General features: G+C 36.2%; 2 protein-coding genes across 10 annotated transcripts in view; one reads left to right on the top strand and one right to left on the bottom strand.

The window, feature by feature from the left end:
- Window positions 1–2,387, top strand: part of LOC135689438 (dual specificity tyrosine-phosphorylation-regulated kinase 4) — a 47,323-nt gene extending 44,936 nt beyond the window's left edge. For all 8 annotated transcript variants that reach the window (XM_065206663.2, XM_065206662.2, XM_065206664.2 and 5 more), the window contains one exon: window positions 464–2,387. In XM_065206663.2, the coding sequence (XP_065062735.1) occupies window positions 464–838 (375 nt within the window). In that variant the 3' untranslated portion in view covers window positions 839–2,387. The remainder of the gene's footprint in view (window positions 1–463) is intronic.
- A 1,392-nt stretch (window positions 2,388–3,779) lies between these two features.
- Window positions 3,780–24,873, bottom strand: LOC135689437 (uncharacterized). 2 transcript variants are annotated; one of them, XM_065206661.2, is made up of 16 exons: window positions 24,647–24,873; window positions 21,635–21,852; window positions 21,176–21,289; window positions 20,292–20,369; window positions 19,293–19,424; window positions 18,775–18,893; window positions 17,873–18,003; window positions 16,440–16,493; window positions 13,887–13,968; window positions 10,517–10,576; window positions 7,644–8,124; window positions 7,275–7,324; window positions 6,700–6,771; window positions 6,042–6,143; window positions 5,424–5,495; window positions 3,780–5,097 (listed from the first exon to the last, which is right to left on the bottom strand). In XM_065206661.2, exons 1-16 carry the CDS (start codon window positions 24,814–24,816, stop codon window positions 4,999–5,001), a joined length of 2,034 nt encoding a protein of 677 aa, XP_065062733.2. In that variant the 5' UTR covers window positions 24,817–24,873; the 3' UTR covers window positions 3,780–4,998. The 2 variants fall into 2 exon arrangements, with proteins under 2 accessions (XP_065062733.2, XP_065062732.2); XM_065206660.2 differs by having other exon boundaries at window positions 7,275–7,327; window positions 24,647–24,872.
- Window positions 24,874–25,119: the final 246 nt, after the last annotated feature.

Raw genomic sequence — 25,119 nt, 5'->3', positions numbered from 1 at the left:
GAAAGCTTTTCCAAAAAAACAATGAATTTATAACATGCTCTGGCAGTTTAATTAAATATTTTCTTTCGATAACCTTCTTCTTGCTTTTTGGCCAAGTGACCTTACCATAAGTAGATATTTCGCCATTTTATTTCTGCGTACTGTGCACATATATGAATATACTACCATTTTCGAACTGCAAGTGAATTTTTTATTCATTTATGATCTTAAATCAACGATTACTTTATAATAAAATATATCCATGGATGGTCACTCTAAGCCCATCTAACAACAGTTTAATGGTACATCACCCGTTTGTTTTTTATGTTTGTGCAGACCCATTCTTCACTGCAATTCACTTAAGTTCTCAGCGTTGTTCATACATTTTGCAATCACTTATTTGAGATCAAAAAACGATTTATTTTATCAAGGTTTCCTCAAACTTGATATAATTTTTTTTATTTTGTTACTATTTTGCCAACAGAGCCATCAGAAAAGTCGCTCAGTAGCGAAAGGCAGCCACCGCAAATCGGTTTCAAGAGCAAGCGACGGAGGTGCGTCGTTCTCACGAAGCACGCGTCTACATCACATAGACCACGTAAAGTCAACGACTGTTTCGTTAAAGAGCTCGTCAAGAGTGACTGACAGACTGCACCCATTACTAGCCAATGAGACGCGCATCACACAGGACAATTACAGTTGTAGTCCAGGCGTTGTTGAAAGTGACGTAACAAGAAAACTTGCAACACGTACGGCAGCGCTAACCATTCAAGGAGATCTCCACGATAACACGAATAAAGTCGATCAGAAGAAACAGAATAGCGAAAGTAACGAACAGTTCTTGCCACCGATAAAGTGATTAAAGATAAAGGTGTAATTTAAGTGGTGATTTTAAATAGTTTAGATGACGTGAATTTCATATTTTAAAAATGAAAGAGTCCTTGCGAGTTAACAGCCTCAATTTGAGAATTTTATTGCCTCGATTGTGGGGAGACAGTTATAGGGATTCATCTGCAAACCCTTTTCAATTTGCCCAAAATTAAAAACTGTCTTGTTATTTATGAAGTGTACTTAAAGGGGATTTGGATTTTAACTGGACGAAAGGTAATAAATGTGGATTACTCAGCATAAAAAATGCAAGAAACGGGAACAAAGTTTAAAAACCGGGAAAAACTTACATGCACCTTTTCCAGCTCCAGCGCCATACATATCATGAATGTCCCAGATACTTTTTGAACTGTCTATTAGTTGACTTAAAATTAGCTGGAGAGAGTGAATGCCTTTTTTCTTGAAAAGGATCAAATAGTTCTTATTCACTTTAGGCCACCTTGTTGAGCATTTTAAGCTGAGTCTCTAATAATTATTTAAAACCTGATTTACTTATCATCGATTGTCTCATTTTTAGTCCTTAACTGTTTGGATCCTCCAATGTCAAATTCATAAAATTTATGACATTCACAATAACCTTAACGAAGCTTGCTGGATTGTTCACAAGCAGAATCCACTTAAAAAGCCTACAGGAAAGATTTTCTATAGTTTGTAAGACCAAACCTAAAATTTTACGCGGTCAAATTAACTTATAACTGAAAAACAAAGTGTAATTTAAGGAGCAATATAATTGAGAACGCTCGATGCAATCATTCTGGACCTGCTCAATCTCCCTTCCTCTTTGCTTACGCAGTTTCTAGCCAATTACCAATATATCTGCTTGTAATTCATTCTCATTTTAGATAATAGAATCCTCACATTATGCAGTATTTATAAATTAAACTTGGTGTCGTAGTGTTTTTAGTCCCATCAGGGTCATGTAAATTATATATTGACGTGTATGTATGTTGATTGCGGTTAAAGGTGGAGAGAAAATAGATTTCCTGTAAGGTAGTAGTTAAGCGGGTTGAAAACACGCAACTTCGTGTTGGTAAATACGCAAGTGTTGAAGAACACGCAAGTGAGTGAGGTCAGTTGACAAAGCAAGGTGGAGGAAGGTTAGCAATTTGAAACTGCGTTCTTCCTTCATCTTTCTTCAAGTGACCTCACATGTTATAGGTGTTGGTCAACAAGGATCATAAATTAAAATCGCTTTTATTTTTCTCAAAGTATTGAATCAGAGTCATTTTTCTGCCATATGAAATTACCAAGCTTCTTGTCTCTCTCTGGCAAAAAAAACCCGTTATACTTTCTAAGTATTTCCACGTCAAAGCAGAGCCTTGTTTTAAATTTGTAATGCTTTGAATTTTGGTAAATTGCTAAAGATTGTTAGATTATTATTGTTAAGATTAGCAAAGCAGATTTATCGATTTTAGAGGCTACAAAATGTTAATACGTGTACAATTAACACAAAATTTTAGTCAGATGTGTGTAAATATTTACGAAATTCTTTTTATTTGTAACGCTGTAAGTTAATTGGAGTTTGTCCGAATTTTTATGTTGTCGCCCTGTCTTCTATGATGTTTTTATTAATGACGTCGCAATCGATATTTTCATTCGGGATGTTCTTGCGGGAAGCAGGAACTAACAGATCTCTCTCTATACAGAGCTGTCATTTCCCTTCGTACCGATTGTTATTAACATTGTTGTACACCAAAAACCATTTAAACGATCTATCAAGTAAGTCTTCAACTGCCAATACACCCTAGTGACGATATTGGTCCGCCGCCACGTTCAAAAAGGGGCATCATGATGTTTGTGGCACAGACGTACATCAAGCAAGGTATGCCATGCTTTTCCCCTCGCTTAGCAGTTAGAATCTTTCGTGCATCCATAGCCTCTGAAATCGAAGTCACATTATGGTTCTTCCTTATAACAATTTCATAATTCCTAGAAAAGCGTTTACTACCATAGGTTTTGGCTCAGTTTGTACATTCAAATTCGACGTCCTAGAGTTCTTTTTTGTCAAACGGCAGAGACCTCTCATTGATGTCCAACTGCCCCTAAGTACACTCATTTTATTTATAAGAAACAAAGGTCAATGTTGAGTACTACAGTTTCTTTATGTTCTGGAAAGTTCAATACCCATTGTTTCTTAATATGGTGTCATGAATGATGTTATGAAATGTTCGTGACCTTTCTATCGCGTCAAGAGATTCGCTTCCGTTCTGATGCTGTATTTAGATTAGGAAGTATATTTTTATCCCTTGTGTCTAAAATTTTAGGCCAACATCTTAGGCAATCATTTTCTTTGATTTTACAAAATTTCGTTGTTCTCAGTTTTATCACGATTTAATTGTTTCCTAAATTTTTGGCTTCGAGTACTGGAGTTTCTTGATTTTTTCTGACTGTCCAGTACTCGTTTCTTATAGCCAGTTTCATATAAAAAACTGAGTGTAACTAATAAATAATCAACAAAATATCGATGGAAAATGACCTTCATGTTTTCCTCGTTTATTCAAGTGAATCTCTTTTCTTCAAGTAACGGTTCATGTTAGTGCGGCACGAATACCTTGTTGCGGGCAGCAGAGGCTGTTGGCTTTTCTGATCAGTTCCTGTGTGTATTTTCTACAATGTTTTTTCTGTATCGAAAGAATGGATTCGTTAAAATGATAGTTTGTCCCCGAAAAGATGCCACCAGTAAAACTTAGCTAACAACGAAAAAGACGTGTCTTTTGGTGATCTTTTTGACGTCACTTAGTGACACTTGTTCACTAAAAAATTTCTGTTTCTAAAGTGTTTTCTTTCCAAAAAGGTTCTCTACTTTACCTGACACCAGGGCTTTAGGAAATAGAACCCAATATTTACACGTGACATGCTGGAATGTATTTATATAAGAAAAATAGGTACCTGAAGCAAACAAACACGCAATATTAGTGTTACGGAAATAATTACAATATAACAGCATAATTACATGATTGATGTTATGTGGCGAAAATTTTCGTTGACAACATTCAAGAGCAATTATGTGTTTACAATTCAATGTTTCTATTTTATTTGAAAAACTTTGAGACACTCTTAAGGATTGAAACCGAACAGAAGAACAACTTTGAATGTTATAATACGTTCGAGCGAAAAATTCCACAGTGGTTTTTAATCGAGGGCAAAAACAGGTAAAATAAACCCGTCTGATATACATATTGACCACCCTGTACCTAATCCTACTTCAAATAATATAATACAAATTATAGGTTTGTATCTATAATATATACAAAATGAATCCATTTAACAAATACAAGTCACTGTATGAAAGTAACAAAAAATAATATTATGTAAGAAAAAATATATAATACTTATATCTTTTATCCAACTGTATTATTACAGAACAGATAGGTATTGTACTTTTTGTTAGTATGAAAGCAACATTAACACAATAATGCAGTATAATAAATCCCCTAAAAGGTGCTTTACAGTCTGAGATCTCGAACTACGATCTGTAGTCTAAGCGATCAAAAAGAAAATTAGCCCCGAAATATCTTACCTTTTCCAAAACAAAACATTGCTAGAAATTTTGGGAGGGAGTTATTAAATCAGGCAAATGTGTTATACTAAAGCTTTATCAAAGAGGTTCTTAACTTTCATAAACATAATTCATATCAAACTTTTGCTCTGAACAATGTTTCATATGTTAGGGCATCATTCTACTAATACCGCAAGATATTTCTTTCTGACAAATAGAAATATTTTGCACACAATGGCTTTCTTTCGATCTCTAAACTCTAGATGGAGCAAATAAAATTTGTAACAGCTGAAAACCCACAGTGTTATAATTCCAGTGAAAACAGCAAGCGTACAACGTTGATAGGCCAATGTCATGAAAAAAGGGAACTTTGGATTCGAAAATGTTCCTCAATAAAGGATATACCACTTTCAGGAACAGATTTATGAAAGAAGTTTCTAAAAAATAAGCTGCAACATAAGAAGGTTTTGTTAAACTAGCTGCTCGATAAATCTATTTAAAAAACTAGTTAAAGAGTCAGATGATGGCTTACTAATTGAAATCTAGCCACAATGTATCTATGAAGATATGGAAGGTGTATATGCTCCAACATCGGAAGCGATAGATTTGTTGGAACCATTCTTCCCGCGGCATCAGCCCTTGCATTCCTCGATCAATCTCAACTCGACCTTCAACTGGACACATTTATCGTTTTCTTCCACCAAAGCCTTCACCAAGTCGACGGTTTGATTCTAAAAACAGTTATAAAAATTGTATGAATACAAAGGGAAATCAAACTTCAACACACAGGAAAAGAGCATAATTGCACTGAAACAAGTCCAGTCCAGTCTTCAAAGAGAGCAAATGTAAAGAAATTGGCGCACTAGACGAGCATCCTTTGCTGCTTCTGGTGTGTATAATACTATCAGTTTCTCTAGCATCTGAACGGAGAACATTCCCTTGTCAAAACATCACGCCACAAGGCTATAACTGTGTTTTGCAAACTTCTTATTAAATATTCATGCATGGGAAAATGGTAAGAAAAAATCGTGTCTTTTGGGGAGAGATATCCACTTACTTCTAGCTTTTCATTCTCTTTCTGTAGCTCTTTTAGAATGTTTTCCAGCTCAGAATTGTCTGAATCCGAATCCTTGCAAATCATTAAGGAAATAATGCGAGAACATAGCACAACAATCTCTATTGAAGAAATGATAGACAGGCAGTTGTGGCTTGGCCGGAATACGACAAAGGAGTCCTTGTCGCAAAAAGTAGAAGGCAAAATTCCTCTAAAGCATCTTGCTGCTTTTTAGCAGGATTTTTGCTGATGAAAAATATAAAAGACATACCTCAAACAAATTACTCAATGCTGTGCTTCAATATGCTATTAATAAAAACTTAACTTAACCACGATGCCTGTCAAAAAGTCTTTGTACACTACACTAAATTTTTACCTGAAATAGTAATTTTTTTCAAAACATTAATTAAGCACTTGGGCGTCCGAAGGACTTTTGGCAGGAACTGTAGCTGAAAATTAGCTATATTGGTTTTAGCCTACTGTAAATTAATAAATTAAGATGATGCTGATGATACAACAAGACGTAATCAAGCACTAAAATAACAATTCCACTGGTAGCACGATTACTACGATGATAGACTTAAGTGGATGTTTCCATCCACTCCTATGCGATAAGGATACGGTTCCACTCTCAGAATCTGAATCATCTCCGCTTGAATCGTCATCACTCGATGAGACCGGAGATGCCCGGTCCTCTTTTCTTTTGAATTCATCAACCTCCATCTAAAATAAACAAAACCGGCAATAGACAAATAATTTCAAAACAACATCACAATGATATAGCGAATATTTATTTCACACATCCGTATATTCAATAAATAATGAATTACGAAAATCCACGAAAGGCTAGTTTAATGTGGTAAGCAGAAAGAAAATCCTACTTCCTTTAACTACTTTGATACAATAAATAATCAAACATAAAAGCAAGAAATATCAAAGGAGACAAAACGGAAGCTTGAGGTACAATGGCATACAACGAAGCAAAGAAGCATACAAAATATTTCATTAACATTCTGTCTCATCTTTTACTAATCTTCGAGTACCAGCTGTTAGCTGAAAAAATCTCTGCTTAAATTGCACTAAATAATTCTAATGCTGTCTTTGTTGTAAAAAATGTTAGACAGTTGACTGCGGCTAGGCCATTGATTGACTCTTAGTCCAAATAAGCTGCTTCTGATCAAATTTCTTAGATCTTGTTTAAAGTTCTGTCAAAAATTTGAAAAGTAGCTTCAGTCAGGATTAAAATCAATTAAAGACATAAAGTATTCAAGATCCGTACCCTTAGTCGATCAACATCGTTTAATTCCCGCTGTATTCGATCCTTCAGTCTCGCTGACAACGCTAAAAGTTCCTGTTATGAAAGATAACGATAACAAAATTTTATATCTTCAAGCATGTTCGTTAATGCTAGCCTGAGCAGTGAAAAAGCTATAAATAAGTCAGTAAAGAAGATAACCTGTTAGAAAGATAGGGAATAGGACATGGCCAAAAAGAGAAAACAATAAGGAAAGAGGCCAAAACAAATTTGAAACTTTCCCAAACAATATTTCACTTTACAAGAGTCGTTACACACATCATATTTTCAAAAGAGCTTGCAACTGTAAAAAATTATTTTGCGTTCTCCTGTTTTCGTTGGTAGACATTTGGTGACCAAAGCTTTCACATATCCCACTGCTTGCTCATTTCGTCATGTGCCGTTTTAGTTTTTCAGCTTCAGCGATAAATCTGAGGTAAAATCTCTGTAGAAATCAACCTCATGTAATTTGTCTACTGATAGCATTTAACAGCAGCGCAACAATAGAAACGTGTTGTTTCTTAGACCAAAACTAAGACATTGCGAACATCATATCTTACCTCTTGCTCTATTTTCAATCTTAGTTCTTCCTGCAGCAATTCGGCAATTTCTTCTGCAAAAGAACAAGGTAGGAAAATCCATTAAATTTTCTGCATCGAACAATTACACATTTCATGTGCAGAAAATAACAATTCTAAGTGGCTACTACAAGTTTCACCTTTAATGCCATCATCAAGAAACTGTCAATCAAACGATTACATAATTAACAACTCTCTTAGACCATTGCTACTTCATTTCAATTTTTAGCTGATTTTATTTATCACTAACATCATTTCGTTTAATGAAACCTGAAAGATAATTGCAATATGATAACCAAAACAGTATAAATCTAATAATGAAATGTAATATGATAATTCACAAAATCACACCATCTTCATCTTCATCCTCGTCATCTTCTAAATCTTCATTAAAAGCCGGTTCTACTGGTGCCGTGACCTCATGTCTATCAACACTATCCTCCTTTTTACCATCCTCCGCTTCTGTTTTCTGCTCCGTTACACTCACAACTTCCTCCTTCGCTGTCTTTACATCCTTGCATTTATCTAAGATTCTGCTATGTTCTTCATTTCTTCTCTGCCTCCTTGAGGACTCAATTTCTTCATCCGGCTGTTTTGCAATCTCAAAGAGCCTTTTCTTCCTTGATTCTTGAGACTGATTTTCATCTGGAATTTTCGCCATTTCCTTTTTGACTGTTTTGGCTTCTGGTTCTGCTTCAATACGGCTGCGCGTTACCAGGACTTCACTTTTCTCTGTTTCTGGCTCTTCCATCTTACCTTCAGTGTATGTTTTCACAGTGGAAGAATCTTCAGTAGCACTTCGTCCTAACTCGCTCCTTCTAATTGTTTTCAGCTGCAACAACAACAACAAGCTGACTAGCTTAAAAACACTAAATCCAACATTGAAATGTGAAACACGTAATTCACAAATAGTCACGTCACTAAAGACTTACAGTCACTGCAGGAAATTCTTATTTGGCCTGCAAGCAACATAATTCATTGCAGAAAACATGAATATACGGATCATGCTAATTCAGTATATCTTGCTAAACATATTAAACTATACCTTGCTGAACATATTTTGAATTATTATTGCCAAATATATATCATAGATGGCACATTGTTGGTTATCTTTGCCAAACGTGGCCTGTTTCCAGAGAACATAATATAATCATGCTTATTTTGATTTCTACAGTCACGAGAAGAAATTTACATAATGCTAAATAAATATGATTAATGAGGATGGTGACAGTGAGATTCCACCATTAAATTGTATAGAAGAAACTCCAAAAAAACATAAAAGTAGTGCCTACGTTGGCATTGGAAAATGTCAGCTGCAGACTTAACATGTGATCGACCTTAAACTACGAGGCAACGCTGAATTTCCAGAGACATTTAATTAACTTGTAAGGAAATATACAGCAAGACTAACCTAACTGCTACATAATATTCATTGTCACGCAAACACATTAAGCAAAGCGACAATCTCTGTGTTTTGTATGGAATAATTAGTTTTAGAATATTTGATTCCAATATTTTAGAAAGAAATTTAAAGCCATTCCCAGGCTCTAATCTTAAAAGCGAAGCATTATGACTTTCAATAAATCCCCTACGCGAAAAAAGACTGCATGGAAAATTAGCTTTAACTCAGGGGTGCTTCAAACACTGAACTCACTCGAATTAAAAGCCTGGTAAAACTGAATTTAGAATTCTGGTAAAACCACTAGCATGACTGACAGCTTTGCGGTAGCTTAAAATACGTTATAACGAGTAGAGGACGGGGAAAGGTAAGAAAATTGGAATTGCCCGGACAAGCTTCAGTTGATCATTTGCGCTTTTGTTTGCAATTTTATTACAAATATTCCCGACTCAACATTGTATCTTCATCACCCTTGTCTAAGCTGAGATGCGCTTAACACAGAGTCTGTGTCTAGTCGAGCCTACACCTCTAGGGCCTGTTTACATGAAGTGGACTTGAGTGGGCTAGTTTCCACAGGCGAGATCGTAATCGCATGTGTTTACACAAGGACACGATTTATCCTACTTTGGTGGGATGACCTCTTATTTGAAAATTGTAAATGAGGTTTTTTTAGTTTTTCGCTCCACAGTATTGAATATGAATTTTTCTTTGGCGAATAACAATTGGATTCATCTTCTGACCGTTAAATTATACGGTATGCTCGGATTCGTACTTCAGTTAGACGGAATTCCGATTTTGTGTTCGATCTATCAAAAGTATGCGATCGACATGTTAGTGTCATTTCAATTGAGGAAACGTTTAAATTCTCTAAGTTTCTGTACGCTTTTACTAAGGTTTTAGCAGAAAAGCCTGAACTGTTGCTGCCGATTCATACGACATTATAATTTGGTTTAGTTTGGCACCAATTTTCTCTACACAGCGGCATTTACTTTCAGTGAGTGGGCTAGCCCACCTGATTGCGCTTACATGGATAAGTTCCATCCCACCTGATGGGGATCCCACCTGTCTTTCTAGCGGATCTCACCTGAGCGGGCTGGCCCACTTTTCATGTAAATGCAAATACAGAGAACAATGGAATGTATAGGAAGCACGGATCCCGCTTGAGTTAACCAGCCCACTTAAGTGGGATAACCTATTTCATGTAAACAGACCCTTAGAAAGGAGAAATTGGCCGCTTTTTTGCCGATGATAACTTTCAAAATCACAAATTCTGTATGTTTTTGCTGCTAAAATGATGGCAAGCGCAATAAGTAAGTTCCAAATTGAGCTACGAAGTGCTTCTGCAAAGTCCATCAAAAATATCGAAAAGTTTCTAAAGAAAAGCAGATAATTTTCTTTTTTTTCTTTGCACCAAATGAGCATTGCAATTACTAGGTCAATATAAAAAAACTGGAAATGTAACACGGAGGCGTATACAGCTTTTGAAAGTGCTAACTCGTTCATCAAATCTGGTCAATAAAAAGAGCCCTTGGCATCTTTAAATTTTACCTTAATTAGCAGAAAATAAAGTACCAGTGTAGAGATTAAATGTACAGATAATTTCTTGATCAATGCTGATACTCTTGAAATTCAATTATTATTAGACTCTATTCTTAAGACAACTCTAGATATGCCAATGTATCCTGCAAAAAGTGGACGAAACGGATTAAAGAAATGAATAGAAATGATTCCAAACGTTACAACCCACAAACTCCGCATATCTTCAAGAATTAAAGATAGTTACGCTCCAGAATGCAGTCAATAAATTTTAAACAGACAAACATACCTTTCGCTTCAGTTGAGTTACTGTTCTCTGAACCTCCCACATCTTTTCCATAACTTCTTCCTAAAGAACAAAAAACATTTTTAAGCCCCTACTTTCCCCTCTAGATCTAGCACAAGCGCGCCTGCTTAGAGTGGATTCCCATAGATTTAACGTATCTTAGATGTGATTAGGTAGAAAATAATACTGCGATGCTTTAAGAGACGAGACAGACAAAATACTTTAACCGCAATGATCATTAAGAACAGCAAAGCAACTTGCATATGAAAAGTCGATATTGAAGGCCTTATCAAAGGGCGGGAGGTAAAATTACGGCGCAAGCGCAAAATATGCAACCGCGAGCAGAAAGATTCAACTTAAGAAGCAAATCGCTCCAATAAACAGGTTATTGATGATGTGAAATATCTGCATAGATGATCACAATCATTTTATCATCAATCGCTTTTTTGCCGAAGATTTCCGCTTTCATTTGCTTTTTAGTTCATAAGATCGACGTTCAATGGTGACAACATTCCATGCCACAAAAGTCCCGAGTACACTTAAGTTTTGGCTAGAAACAAACCAAAAAACTTCACCTGTTAAAAAATAAACATTTCAGTAATGGTTACTTTGGTGAAATCCTGCAAAATCTCGCAAAATCTTGAAACTCTCGTTAAATCTCGTAAAATCACCTAAACAGCTTTTAATTGTGGTAACTCTCTGTGAGCTTTACGGACTCTTTCGCAAAAAGGGACGAAATATACCATCCTTTAAAGGTCAGGTTAAAAAAGCTCCGAAGGGGAAACTACCCAAAATTGTCCACAAAAATTGTGAGACTGCTTTTCCTTCCTACCTCGCAATAGTGCCAAAGTCTGTTTGGCGTATTTACTATCGAATTATTTGATAAACCATTCGTGATTTTGACTTAGGCTCCAGATAGACGTATTAGTTGCTCAACCCTTCCACCGTCCCCTTCCCTCCAACTCCCCCTCCAAGCAATGTTATTTGTTGAGATTTGGTAAAATAGTTGCAAATCATGTGTGCAAAGACCGTATACAATAACAAGAACTCAACAACATTGCTTGAAGGGGGAGGGGGTCAAATACAATTCTAGTAGATTACTGTCAATAAATTTGTCTTGATTTTTTCACTGGTCTCAGTATATTTTGTGAAGGATTGCAGATGACTTCAATATAAAAGAACACATCTAATGAGATACCGATTAGCATAGTCAAAATTTCTATTAAAATAGTGTAGCTTTCTTGCCATGAATCCCTCGCAGTTATGCATCCACGCAAAGACGTGCGAAGAGGAACGCAGCCAATAAGACGACCCTGGATTGGCCCGAATAGGGATCCTTCTAGTTGAGAGGTACCGCAGGGGTCAAAATAAAGAAATAGCTTTTTACCACTAACCAGAAATATCAGAACCACTAAATACTGGTTTCTTGGTTTCTCCAAGGTCAGACTAAAATGCAGTTGGTTCGAGGGCAAACTAGAAATGAAGAGTCTTTAATATTATGTCTAAATTAGCCTAAATCAGATTAAACTCAAAATCACGTATCGATCGATTGGCTTACTAGGCCTAATTTCAATTCTGTGATATTTCAAGTGGCAATTTCATTTTCCTTTGAGAAATTAGAAGTCTCGATAAGCCTGCATTTTGAAAAACAGATTGGCGAAGGTGAAGGATCCGGTTCGGACAATCCGATTAACTTCGTGTGATACACGTCAAGGAGTTTTATTAAATGCATCAACGAATCACAGGTCGCCTTGGGTCAGGGAACGCTCTCCTAGAAATATGACATCAAGCAAAACATGGTAGCTCTCCGGATTGTTCATGTCCGCCAAACAAATTCATGTGTTGGGATGTTTCAATAGACAATTGCCTTGTCTGTTTGAATTACAATCATAACAGACGGGGTCAATGTTAATCATAAAACCGTGATAGCGACAGATTTAGGTTTAGTGATGTACTGGCTAGCGCATAGTTGATTTGACACTATAACGATGGTTTGTTATCTGCCAAAAAAGATCTGCTTTTAGTAATAAGGAAGCCATTTGTGCTGTAAATTGGACCATTGATATTAGAAGTCTATTGGTATAACAGTCCATTAAATATATGACTAGCCAAAGTAAGACAATATCTTTTGACAGCGTCCTTTAGGCATTGCAAGCAAAGAACTGATAGATTAGTCTCTCTATAAACCTTAGCTGAGCTAGAAAAATTCAGGCGGCGTGAACTGGTTCCATTATGTCTCACTACTGCGATAAAAACACCAGAACACATGAGTGATTTGCTTGATCTCTCAATCAGCGTTGCAGCCACCATTGCCAACAATAATGATATCTATAGCTTGAAACAATGACCTGAAACATATTTTCGCAGCAGCCATTTCACAGTTTAGTCACTTGTTTGGCTCAGGCTAAATATAATCGCCATCCACTGTAAGGCCACCCTTCATCACTACATGAAGCAAACCGCTTCAACCATGCCGGTCACGTTTCACAGAAATACATGTTGGGCCTAAAGATAGATGTCGAAACAGCGGAAATTGACAATAGAGAGTGGTTGCACGTTGGTCACTGAAACTGGCCAAGAGGCACAACAATTTTCCTTTGCTGATGGTGCAGGTCTTGTTCAATTCATAAAATTGTTAACGACTTGACACAGCGACACACGAGAGCAAAATTTCATCAGTTCCAGAAATAGTAAGCTCTTGTCGCCAATACAACGCATTTGTGGAAATATGTGTAAAGATAATTAGTTACAGTGCAAGCTTCTACCTTCATTGTCTTTGTGAGTAGAAAACACTCAATCCCAAAAAATGATATTGTGAGTAGAAAACACTCAATCCCAATCGAAGCAATATTGCTTTCAAATGGCCTATCGAGCCTTTTTGACGAAATTCTAGCTCGAGCTATTTTGTGTGTTTACAAAAAAGGCTTCATGTATCGGAACATTTTTTATGATCTGCATTTGACCAAGCCATTTCGTCAATTATTTCATTTGTTGTTGTCATATTGAAAGCTTTATGCTTTGTTGGTGGAAGAAATTTTTACCGAAATTTTAATCAGGTCATGCTTTGCATAACTGGTAAGAGAACTTGATGTAGAACCCAAAATTAAAAAAAACCATAGAATGCACCACCTAGCACCTATTATTGAACAGATACAAGTTAATTGCGGTTAATCATGAATAGCCCCATGTTTGTTATATACTTGTACCCCTATGGTGTTATTGTCCGGTGAAAATCTTTATGAACGCTAACAACAAAGAATTGTCTAAATTCTAAATTTGTGTCAAAGTCGGGGCTCTTTGAATGATAACCAAAACAAATTACAATTGTCAAGCGACAAAAAGACAGTCACAAGTTTAAATCACGAATACTCACTTCATTGGTGCCTTCTTGCTTCATCTTTTCATATAAGTTATCAAGAAACACCTCCTGTTTGGCCAACTCTTCTGCTAAGGACCTACAAAATAGAATCTTAAAGGTTATAGCTTATCTGCTGCTAATTTCGGGCTAAAAATAGGCCCAAAACCAGCTAAAACATTGCAGTAAAAAACCAGAAAATGTATTGACGAGCCATTTGATATAAAACAACCGCAAGCAGATATTAATAGATTCGAAAAATTATTATATACAGTCACTATTCTTAATCAATATAACAATAAAGGGCAGTTTTAGGACGATATAACAATAAAGGTCACAATTTGCACACATTTTATGTGAAGTACAACGGGAGAAGACCTTAAGGTTTGAAAAATTTAATCAAAGACCTACGAGTTTCATGACCGCAGAGTTTCGTTTTCTAAAAAACTGTTTCGTTAAAAAAAATGTTTCTTTTTCTAAAAGACTCCTATTACATCAGCATCAATTCCACGGACGCCGGAGCCGGGGGCTAAGGGCTGACAGGAAAGATATATTTTGTGGTTCTCCGAAGTTTCGTGCAGTTTTTCGTGTGCTTTCAGTTTTTCGTATGCTTTCAGTTGTTTTCAATGGACAGAAAAAATATTTTTCCAGAAAAACTGCACAATTACTGGCACAGCAATTTTAATCACAAATTGCATCTTTGGCTCAAACACAGATGTTTAAAGTAGCTTGCACTATGCCCCGCCATATGGGACAAAAGTCTATTATACAAAATATATGATGTCATTGTAAATATATTGTTTAAATCTATTATAAATCTGTTGTACAATTCATATCGACGTTATTTCCTCTAACTTAATGCGTGTCCACTTGTCATTTATAAATTGTTGTCGGAAATTTCAGATATATAAGGTCTGAATTTGTTTGCAAATATATAAGGTCTGAATTTGTTTGTAATTATATAAGGTCTAAGTGCGAACAATGTGCGCAGTGACATTTCCCGCCAATTCCGTCTCGCTTTACAGTTAACACATTTTACATTGCACAAAATGGCTGCGAGGAACATTGACGAGTTGGTTGGGAATATTATTTCCCATCCTTCTTTTCAGGAAATTTTAAATAATGTATTTAGGGCTTTGCCTTCCACTGCTGAAGAAGCAACGGCTCGGGCTGGAGCTTCCAGCCTAACAGCTCCGACGAGACCCATATTGAATGACCGGCAGCAATTTAATAACGCACAAGAAGAATTTTCCTCGATTTTTCGACGCCCAAGAAGAACTCTTTAGACAGCCGCCAAAGATTTTCCCGTGGGAGAAATATTGGGCGCGATGCTTATAGTACTAGCATCAGACGGCCTAGTTCTGTGCCCGCAACCATATACACTCGCCCAGCTTCTCACGAAAGTCGTCGCGCAAGCTCCCAGAAAAGCAACGGTAGAGGTAAATTCCGTGTGAAGGAAGTCACAAGTTTCCAATAGTTGAGCTACTGTATGCCATGAATTGTGTATCTCAAACAGGTTCGCAATTTCTTCCTTCTCTAATAATTTTCTAGGTCTGCCACAGGCACCTTCATTGTGCTCTTCAGGGCACCTAACAGAGTGTGCAGTCATTTCTGGTATGTAGCTTTCATCAGTAAAGATGTTACTCTCAACTTAATTGTGTAGATTACAAATTTCTACAAAAAGCTCTCTTAGATACACACAAACTTTCAGGTGTTTCTTTCGCACATTCACACCTCCTAATGAAAACGCTTAAAACATGTAAAAAGTCTTGCAAACGTCTATTCCAAAATCCTGAGATAGTTGTCCAGGAAGATCAACCATAAACTGTTGAAAGTCAACTTCGAACGACATAATTAATATTCGTTGGTATTGCTTAGGCCAGTCTTTTGCCTCTGGTGCTCATAATTGGCGGGAAATGTCACTGCGCACATTGTTCGCGCTTAGACCTTACATATTTGCAAGCAAATTCAGACCTTATATTTGCAAACAAATTCAGACCTTATATTTGCAAACAAATTCAGACCTTATATATTTGCAAACAAATTCAGACCTTATATATCTGAAATTTCCGACAACAATTTATAAATGTCAAGTGGACACGCATTAAGTTAAAGAGGAAATAACGTCGATATGAATTGTACAACAGATTTATAATAGATATAAACAATATATTTACAATGACATCATATATTTTGTATAATAGACTTTTGTCCCATATGGCGGGGCATATTGCACAGCATATCCAGTGGCGGACACCTGGGGGCGCAGGGGGGGGCAACCGCCCCCAATACTTAAGAGGACAATGGTCTTTTGTTCCAAAACCATTGAAAATGTTATGTCATCTTATTAAAACAATTGGCTTGCCCCACCACGCCCACCCCCATATTTGACCGAGTGTCTGCCCCTGAGCATATCTCGTATACATTTACAAAGGAGTCTGTTTCCAGCGAACCTTTCATTAAAGAAGTGCCCTGTTATTCAAATTATCGCATTCTTGTACAAAACGGCTTATTCATGTTTCTGGTGGTGTCGACATAAACCTTTGAAAATCTTTACAAATTTCACGCTACCTTGGGGACTTTGGCTGAATGAGTTGCGGTTCTCTCTCCGCAGGTTCCACATATCTAGAAGAATCAAGAAAGACTTTCAGAGTTCATAAATCTGTCAAAGGTATCCAACTATCATTTACCAATGACCCGCTTCCAGATATCATTGAGATAAAATGAATATTTCAATGATTCAGAAGTAACCAATATCAGAAAACTAGATGAGGAGGCAAATGTCTGCTAAAATTTTAGCTTGTAAAGTCAAGTGATTTGTGACAATGCGCTATTTCTAGCCAGAAAGTGACACAATAGAGGAAAATCTGCAACTCTAGGAGCAAAGAAATAGTTGACGTCCCATATTCTCTATTCATGGGCACTTTCAGATGCAATGGATTCTGCGATATTTTTAATTAGAAATTCCAGGCACATCTACTGAAAAAAACAATAATTTTAAGACCAAAAACAATCACGTTATCGGACGTCTTTGTCCATTGAGTCTTTTTTGAGGATTTCCTTCTCAGAAACCTTGGCTTTAAAAACGCATCATCTTAGAAAATACAAAATGGAAACCTTGACTTTAAAAGCGCATTATCTTAGAGAAAAATAAGCTTAACATTGTCCAAGGTTTTTGATCGTAGCCTATTAAAAACAGTTCAAAAAGATAGGTAATAAAGCATGACATGGTTTAATTATGCATTACATTGTTTAAGTCCGCTGACTTAAAACTAACACACCTTAACTAAATTAGCACAGCTTTTATTTAGTTCAGATTTCTCAAAAATCAAGACAGATTTACAAATCCTGAAATACTAAACATCTTCACCGGCAAAGAAGCGGTTATTTTTGACAGGCCTTCTAAATAACTGTAGGTTTGTCGGCATCAACCTGTGACGTCGACAGAATAAAGGGAGTCCAGGTGCATTTGGCTGACCCACCTAAATTCTGCCACATACTTAAGTAGACTGTCAGGTCCAGTGATGAAATGCTAGCATCTCCGTCAATACATTCTGGTAGTTTTATCCAACATTTGGCAACAACGCTGACTTTCATAAAACGTAAACAAAATGAGGGCCTATCGAAGTGGCCAAAAAACTAGAGACGGCGTAAAAAAAATTTAAAAAGCAAAGGTATTACACTGTAAAACGAGTCCTTCAACTTCCTTAAAAGAAAATCAAACCATGAATTTTAGACTAATAACTGTTAAACGGCAAAGTCAAACACTGAGTACTTCCTAATCGTTGGGTGATCGTTGATAGAGAAAAACAACATTCGGGAATTGAAGGCGATCGAGACTAAAGCGGCTAAAGACATCTGTCAATCAACATTAGCCAATCAATTTGCGTGTTAGTGGAATCACAATCACTGATTGGTCAATTTTTGAATGAAAGGTGACTTAACCCTTATAACAATCTGTCGATTGCATTTAAGTAAGGCGCATCAACCTCTGAAATACTCACTTGATGATCTTCACGTTTGGAAATATGGTATCGACATTTGTGAGGATGATATACAAAACACCATGGCTGATGTTCATGGTCGGACTGAACACAATGCTGATGCTTTGGATGCTCATCTTAGTCTGGGCGGACTGCGAATAACAAAATAACATGCAGAAAACATAAAGACAGACATTACTACTCAAAGAGAAGAGATCACAACATTACCGAAAAATGCACTGAAAAGTGGATTTACTAGCAGAGAAAAGAGATAAAACACGTGAAAAGCACAATTCAGCGCGACTTTGTACATGCTGAAAGAACATGGCGGCAAAGGCATGAAACACATGGGATGTCTCTCTCTCTCTCTCTCTCTCTCTCTCTCTCTCTCTCTCTCTCTCTCTCTCTCTCTCTCTCTCTCTCTCTCTCTCTCTCTCTCTCTCTCTCTCTCTCTCTCTCTCTCTCTCTCTCTCTCTCTCTCTCTCTCTCTCTCTCTCTCTCTCTCTCTCTCTCTCTCTCTCTCTCTGTCGGTAAATTGAAAGAGCCGAAGGTATTTCTCAACAATTTCTCCATTTACAGAAAATAAAGTACCAAAGTAAACATTTGATGGTAGTTCTCGATCTAGGATCAGTGGTGATTCTTCAGAAATCTTTATATTCGAGTCCTGAGTGGAACACGGACCATTTCACAGCTTCCGCAACAATCGGATGAAATGGTACCCTATTCAAATTTTGTCATCATTGTAGATTTCAAAGACATTTTAGATTTTCTTATGAGCGTTCTCCTATGAACGAATAGAGACCTGTACAGTGTAATTAAGGAAACTGGGAGAAAGCCTATAAGTAGGATAAAACTCTTATGTATGCATCTAAAAAAATTCTACAGACACAACAACATCAAAAACAACATATCAAAGTACGCACGTTTTTCATCACATGATCAAGATGCACAAAGAGCCATGACAACAAAGTGTAGTTTGGTCTCGGCAATTCCCCAAGCAAATACTTCATTTTCTCTACTTGTTCCCGTTCATCCCTTAAACCTGTAAAAAACGAATGGTTTTTAATTCTAGGTCGGTTGACTGGCGATCAGAGTAATGATTGAAGACGTAAGCAGCAAATAAGGAGAAAAACGCTTCCGTGACAGCTTGAAATCTGCCTGCATTCACCTCCATGACATAAAGACAATTAACACAACAAGAGTGAAAAAATAGAACGCTATAAATGAAAAAAAAATGGATGAATAAATGATTCATAAATGATTCCAATTTTAGACTTTCTTTCGTCACCAACAAATTTTTTTCATATACATCTATTTCAAAGCTTCATAGTTTATATTTCATAAACAAGGTTGAATAATAACTAAATCGCTGTACACACACTTAACCTGATTAATCTTTTATAACTCTGCTGTATGTACTATTTTCTAATTAGGTACTTACCCACTATAGCATCGAACACAGGTTGCAACGTTTGTGTGAGTAAATTTTCAGGCAGCTCTCTGAGATATTGCTTAAGAAGACCAGCAACTATGTTTGGATCAAGATCTTCAGCGTCAAAATCTATTTTCGTCCCTATAAAAATGTCACTTAATTAAAATCAGTAATAAAATGAGAGCAGCGGCTGGTAAGTGTGATACTCCACAATTACATTGGCTAGTCTTACCGATTTTACTTATTTGATATGAATAGAGTTATCTTCACGAATAAGGCTGAATGTATTGACTTGCGTTTTGACATCGTATATCAATGGACATGACAAAAGAGTACGTGTTGAAGAGTACGTATGCATACATAGTTTCGAAGCAGAGTAGTAATATGGCAGTTCTAATAAGGGGTATAAAGAAAATGTTTGACATTCTACGCCTGAACAACCATCAAAAACTCTAAAAATTGGATTTCATCAAGAGATTTACGTTTAATTTCAATACAAAACTATCGTTAATACAGCTGACTTATGCTTTCAAATTGCTACATTCAAAGGATGTGCATCTATAGGTTTCAATCTGCAGACATAAGGTTAAAACCTTGTTGTGTACTGGTTCCAGCATCTTTATACCTAGGCTTTTGGATAGTGAGCGTGTAACATTGAAATTCGCATTACATGGATGGACGGGCACATAATTCTCTACCTACTATGATTCCAGCATTTGTCCGAAGGATAGCAAATAGAAAAGAGGGTAATGGTTGCTTATAATACAGATATAGTTACAATCAAAATCCCTTCACACAAACAAATGAAACTTTCAGTATTAGTATTTAGATCACCTAGGTGCAACTAACAAGCCTTGGACTAGCAATCCTTTGGGTATGCAAGAACTTTGAATGATTGTATTTACAGGTTAAGCCTATAAGAAACTACCCTCTAACTTTTTATTATTTATACATGTACATGCATGTGACAAATTAATTATTTACAAAAGTGACTTGAAACATACTTACCATGATCAAATAAAGTTTTTAACTCATCTATTTTGGATTTTACACCAGAAACTCTATACAAGCCCTCCTGATCAAGTCCTGCAAAAAGAAAAACAATAAATAACATAGTTGATATTAGAGATAATTTGAGCCCTGTACAAATATTAATTGATTTCAAAATTGCTGCAAATGAATAGTGTTAAAATGTTACTAATGCCTTATGCCTCTTCTAATTTTAAATTTTTGCTTCATCTAATGTTGGGGGCCTATTGTGGGTTTGCAGCTTTACAACATCAACCCAATTTCTACTTCCGGCCTAAGGATTTGGCCATTTTGCTTTCTGCAGATTCAACTTCAGAATAAGATGTCTCTTGTGTCTTTTTTGTAAATTTGCAACAGTTTACAGCTTTTAATACCAGGATGCATTTGCAAGAAATTATACAATAATGGTTTGGACCAATGCAACAGCTTGCTCTGTGAAACAGAGTGAGAACCATAAGAACTTGTCATATAGCTACTTCTAGCAATGTTTCCCTCTACTTATATGCAAGTATTTCTCTTTTTGTGCCATGGCACATTTTGCCATAGCGACTGCATCTTTGCATTTCATTTTATTGGAGATTGCGGCTTTTGGCTGCCTCTTGGCACAGTTTTGCAGCTTTTGGAACCCTTATAACAGGCCCCCAATGTAAGAAAATTGGCAGGAAAGAAAACAAAGTGCCTTGCATTGCCTACTTTTGCAAGGGAACCATCACTTTGAAATATGCGAACCAAACATAAATGAGGATTTTGCGCATGAAAACATTGATCTTTGCAGATTTATACTACCAAATACTTCAAGACTTTAATAAAAATCCAAAGAAAGAGAATTTTTATCAGAACCCTATATCAAAACAAGTACCTACCATTTTCTTCTAAATAATGGATGCATTGTCTAAAGATTGTGGGCATTTCAAGGCCATCTGCAATCTTGCTTCTTGCAACTGCTACTTCTAGTTTAACCCCAAAGACTGGCTTGACTGAAAGAGATTTAAACAGGTTAAGTATGTATATCTTGTTCATATAAATATGAGTTAACAAAGTATAAATGCGCGAAAAAAAGTGAAAGGGAAAAAACTTAAAATAATCAGTCACCTTTTGACAGCATTTTATTTAGAAAATTGAAGTGTTTGTTGAAACAAACATGTGTTCTTCAGTTATCAAAAAAGAATTCGGAATTTAAAGACAACACAAGTGCCAGCATTTTATTTACGTTCATCAAAGTACCTAGGCTTCATATTTGATTGTTTACAAAAGAGAAAATGGCTGAATAGTTGAGAGAGGCAATGTTAATGATAAAGTGTGTGTGAATTTCACAAGCTTACCTGGTGGAGGAGGAGACTGAACATTGGCAGGAGTCAGGGCAGCTCCAGCTGATAAAGACCTTTTATGCTTCTTTTTCTCTTTCTTTTCCTTTTTTTCTTCTTTCTCTTTTTCCTTGGTCTTCTCTTTATTTTCCTTATCCCTTTTCTTCACCTTAATTGACTTGAATTTTTCTTTAAATGTGTTTGAACGATCTTTTTTAGGCTTCTTTCTATCTTTCCTATGAGAATAAATATGATAGCGAGTGAACAGGAGTACCTATTTGTAATTGTGAACCACTTACTAAGCCCTATAAACACTTTTTTATTATAATGCTGATCAAATGAAATTTTATTGAGAGTTAATTTCTCAAGGAAATTTGATTTGATGAGGGGTTCCTATTTTACTTGAATTGTTTATTCACAGTTTGGGGTAAGGCTCATGCTTTCATTCTTGAATAAAGCCTTTATGTTCTGTTTCAATAACGTGTCTTGCTCTACACTCCTTAGTAAGCCCCTAATATTACTTTGCATTTCAAATAGTTCATATGTAGATTGATTTAATTGTAATTTTTAACCTTTTTGTAATGCCATGGCCCATGGGGTAGTCATAGTTATATCAAATAGATCTGGAAGATAGTGAGAATATGGGGTTTCTAATGTGGAAAACTTAAGTATTAAAAACTAAAGGGGCAAAGTCAAGTCATTTGCAAGCACATTCTACTGGCAAACTCATCTGACTAAAAAATTTAACTTATAGTGGATATACATTTTGTTTCAATTGCATAATTTTGAAAGGTACGTTCTTGGGAATAAATGTCTCTTGCATACAAAAAGGTAAATCATGCAGCCTGGAAATGGTATTCTATCCTTACAGTGCTTGCCAGGTCAAAATGTTTTCCACCTTAAACAAGTGCAAAATATGTTTGATCATTATAATGATTTAGATTTAAGCACATCAAACTTCAACCCTGGAACTGATGTCAGAAGACTATAAAACGATTTTTATTGGTGTCATTATTATCAATATTGGTGTTATTTTCTGCAAAAAAGATCAAAATGTATATGCCCAGTGATGTCAGTAGTGGTCGCTCAGATCAGCAAAAAATAGCTAAAATGGCCAGATGAAGAATGATCATGATTAGCAACTTATAATAATTTAACAAATGAGCAATTGTATGAAGAAGAATTTATAAGAAAGAAACTGAGATTGTAAAATAAGTTTCTTTCTTATATGTTTTGTATTTTTTGCATTTTTTGTATTTGTTTCTACTTATCATCCGATGGTAGTTTTTAGGACACTGAGAAGCCCAACTACACATTGGTTCAAAAAGTATTCAGAAGCCCAACTACACTTCAAAATTTCAGAAACTTTGTATTTTTTGTATTTGTTTCTATCTGGCATCTGAAGGTATAGTTTTTAAAACACTGAGAAGCTTATGCTTATCAAGCAGTGTACTGGACCTTTCTCTCAATGTGACCACACCTCATGATTCTTACGCCTGGAATTACAGAGAGCTGGCGACTCTCCTCACTCTGGGTCAAAGTTAGCGCTGGTTTGCTGTTTAGCACCATAGCAATGGCTAAAGGCTACATTTTCAACAAGGTCATAAATGCTTTGATCAGATTATCTGTTTCATGTGTTTTGTGATTCTGTTATCATTCCCATCACACTTAAGCAAGAATCAAATTTTGAATCTTTTAACTATTTTCCTAATTCATGATATAAGTATTAATGAACAATAAATCTACCGTGTTATCTAAATTTTCATAATTTATGACTTAATAACTTTATCTACATGTTAATGCCTGCTTCTAGAGGGGCCCCTCCATATTTTTGTGTGATGTGTTACTGGCCATATTTTCATGTGTGAAATGGTGAAATCTTGATTTTTTATGTGTCATTTTGTGAATTAAGATCCCTATGTGAACATGAAACATTTCTTGTGCAGTTATTTTTGCGTTATGTCATGAAAGGTTTTAACCATCCGTGAATTCGTGAATGAAATTTTGAATGATAATTTTTAAAAAAATTGCCTCAATTTGGTGCATAATAAGCCAATGATAGTTAAATCTCAAATTAGTATTCAAAGTTTGAAAGTGGTGTTGTAGTCCTTCAAACAGTGCTCTGATGAGCAATAGCTGAAACTACATTTACTGCTTGCGTGAGCGTGAAAATCCAATTTTGCAGTGCGTGATTGTGCGAAAAGTAAAAAATTATGCGTGAATGCCTGAATCACAACCACTATGGGGGAGCCCCTCTAGAGTCAGATGATGATTATTCCATTTAAATATACAGTATGATAATTTTAAAAGTTTGTTATCAACTAGGCACCTATTTCTTGGTATGAAATGAAATTCATTTAACTACAATGTACATTTCAATGACCCAGCCCTTTAAAATGCTACAATCCTTGCCAAGATTGCTTGAACACTTGCCCAAAGCTAGAGCTTTTTTAGAAATATCCCCCTACCCCCGATTACAATATTGTTAAATTTTGCTATTCGATGCTGAAGGGAAAATTTCTTCACTCAAAGCAGTATACCAGCCTTGACTTAAAAAAGCGTTGTTGGCAAAAATAACAATCGGTTGCTTCTATTATGCATTGTACCATACAATATTTCAGTGTTAGCATTAAGATTTAGAACCTTCGGCACAAATTCGTAATTCACTCGCCGGTATCCATTATCTATCAGTTGGGTGTTACACTTGTTATTATTCAGAGTTTGGCTTGACATGAGTGGTCTTTCAGTATAATGGTCTGTCCCGGGAGAAGTCATTCCAAAGATCTGTGGCGGGCCCTTAGCCTTTATAGCACAGTTATAGTTTTAGATTATTTATAGTAATATCCGGCGCGATGTTTACATGGATTCCACAATGACCCTTACTTGTGTATGGTTGCGAACAAGAAACCACAGACTGGGAGTTATGTTGGTGCAACAACAACACAAACTATTTCAACTATCGAGGTTTATTTTGTATTTTTGTTAATCTTTCGCATAGGCTATGAATTATGGTATAATTTTTGGGCCTACCTTGGAGTCTCTTCTACTTCAAACTCCGAAGATTCGTCATCATCAGACCTAAAGGCGACATATCTTTTGGTATCCTTTTTATGATGTTTTGGGCTTTGTGGAGGCTCAAAACCACTTTGGTTATCATCTTGGTCAACAGCGTATCCGGTGGAATCTCTTTCCTCGGCCATTTCAAAGTTCGTGCGCCATTTTCTTCATCCCCTCGTCTCACTTTTCGTTAATTCAAATCGAGGTTGGAATGAGCAGAGTATCGAAGGAAAGGCCCTCTAGAACAGGAGTGTCCAATCCAATAATCGGGGGTGTAAAACTCAATTGCACAGAGGCCAAAAATCCAAAACATACGTTAGGTCGCGGGCCAAATAGGATAAAAATTATTGGACACATTTTATTAACATAATAATGTAAAATTATCTCGCGGGCTGGGTATAATTACACGCAGGGCTGGATGGCCTGGATGAGGCCCGCGGGCCTTG

This window comes from Rhopilema esculentum, chromosome 5, assembly GCF_057945365.1.
Source record: "Rhopilema esculentum isolate cy_ngs chromosome 5, ASM5794536v1, whole genome shotgun sequence".
In the NCBI taxonomy this organism is placed as follows: Eukaryota; Metazoa; Cnidaria; class Scyphozoa; order Rhizostomeae; family Rhizostomatidae; genus Rhopilema; species Rhopilema esculentum.
This window is presented reverse-complemented; position numbering and strand designations above follow the sequence as displayed.

What these genes read in the sequence shown, in the direction of transcription:
- LOC135689437 (XM_065206660.2), bottom strand. Translation starts at nt 24,816, where the DNA reads ATGGCCGAGGAAAGAGATTCCACCGGATACGCTGTTGACCAAGATGAT. An exon ending in CCAAACGTGAAGATCATCAA is followed by an intron (nt 16,494 to 17,872) that starts GTGAGTATTTCA and finishes TGATTCTTCTAG; the next exon opens with ATATGTGGAACCTGCGGAGA. An exon ending in CGAGGATGAAGATGAAGATG is followed by an intron (nt 7,328 to 7,643) that starts GTGTGATTTTGT and finishes GTTCTTTTGCAG; the next exon opens with AAGAAATTGCCGAATTGCTG.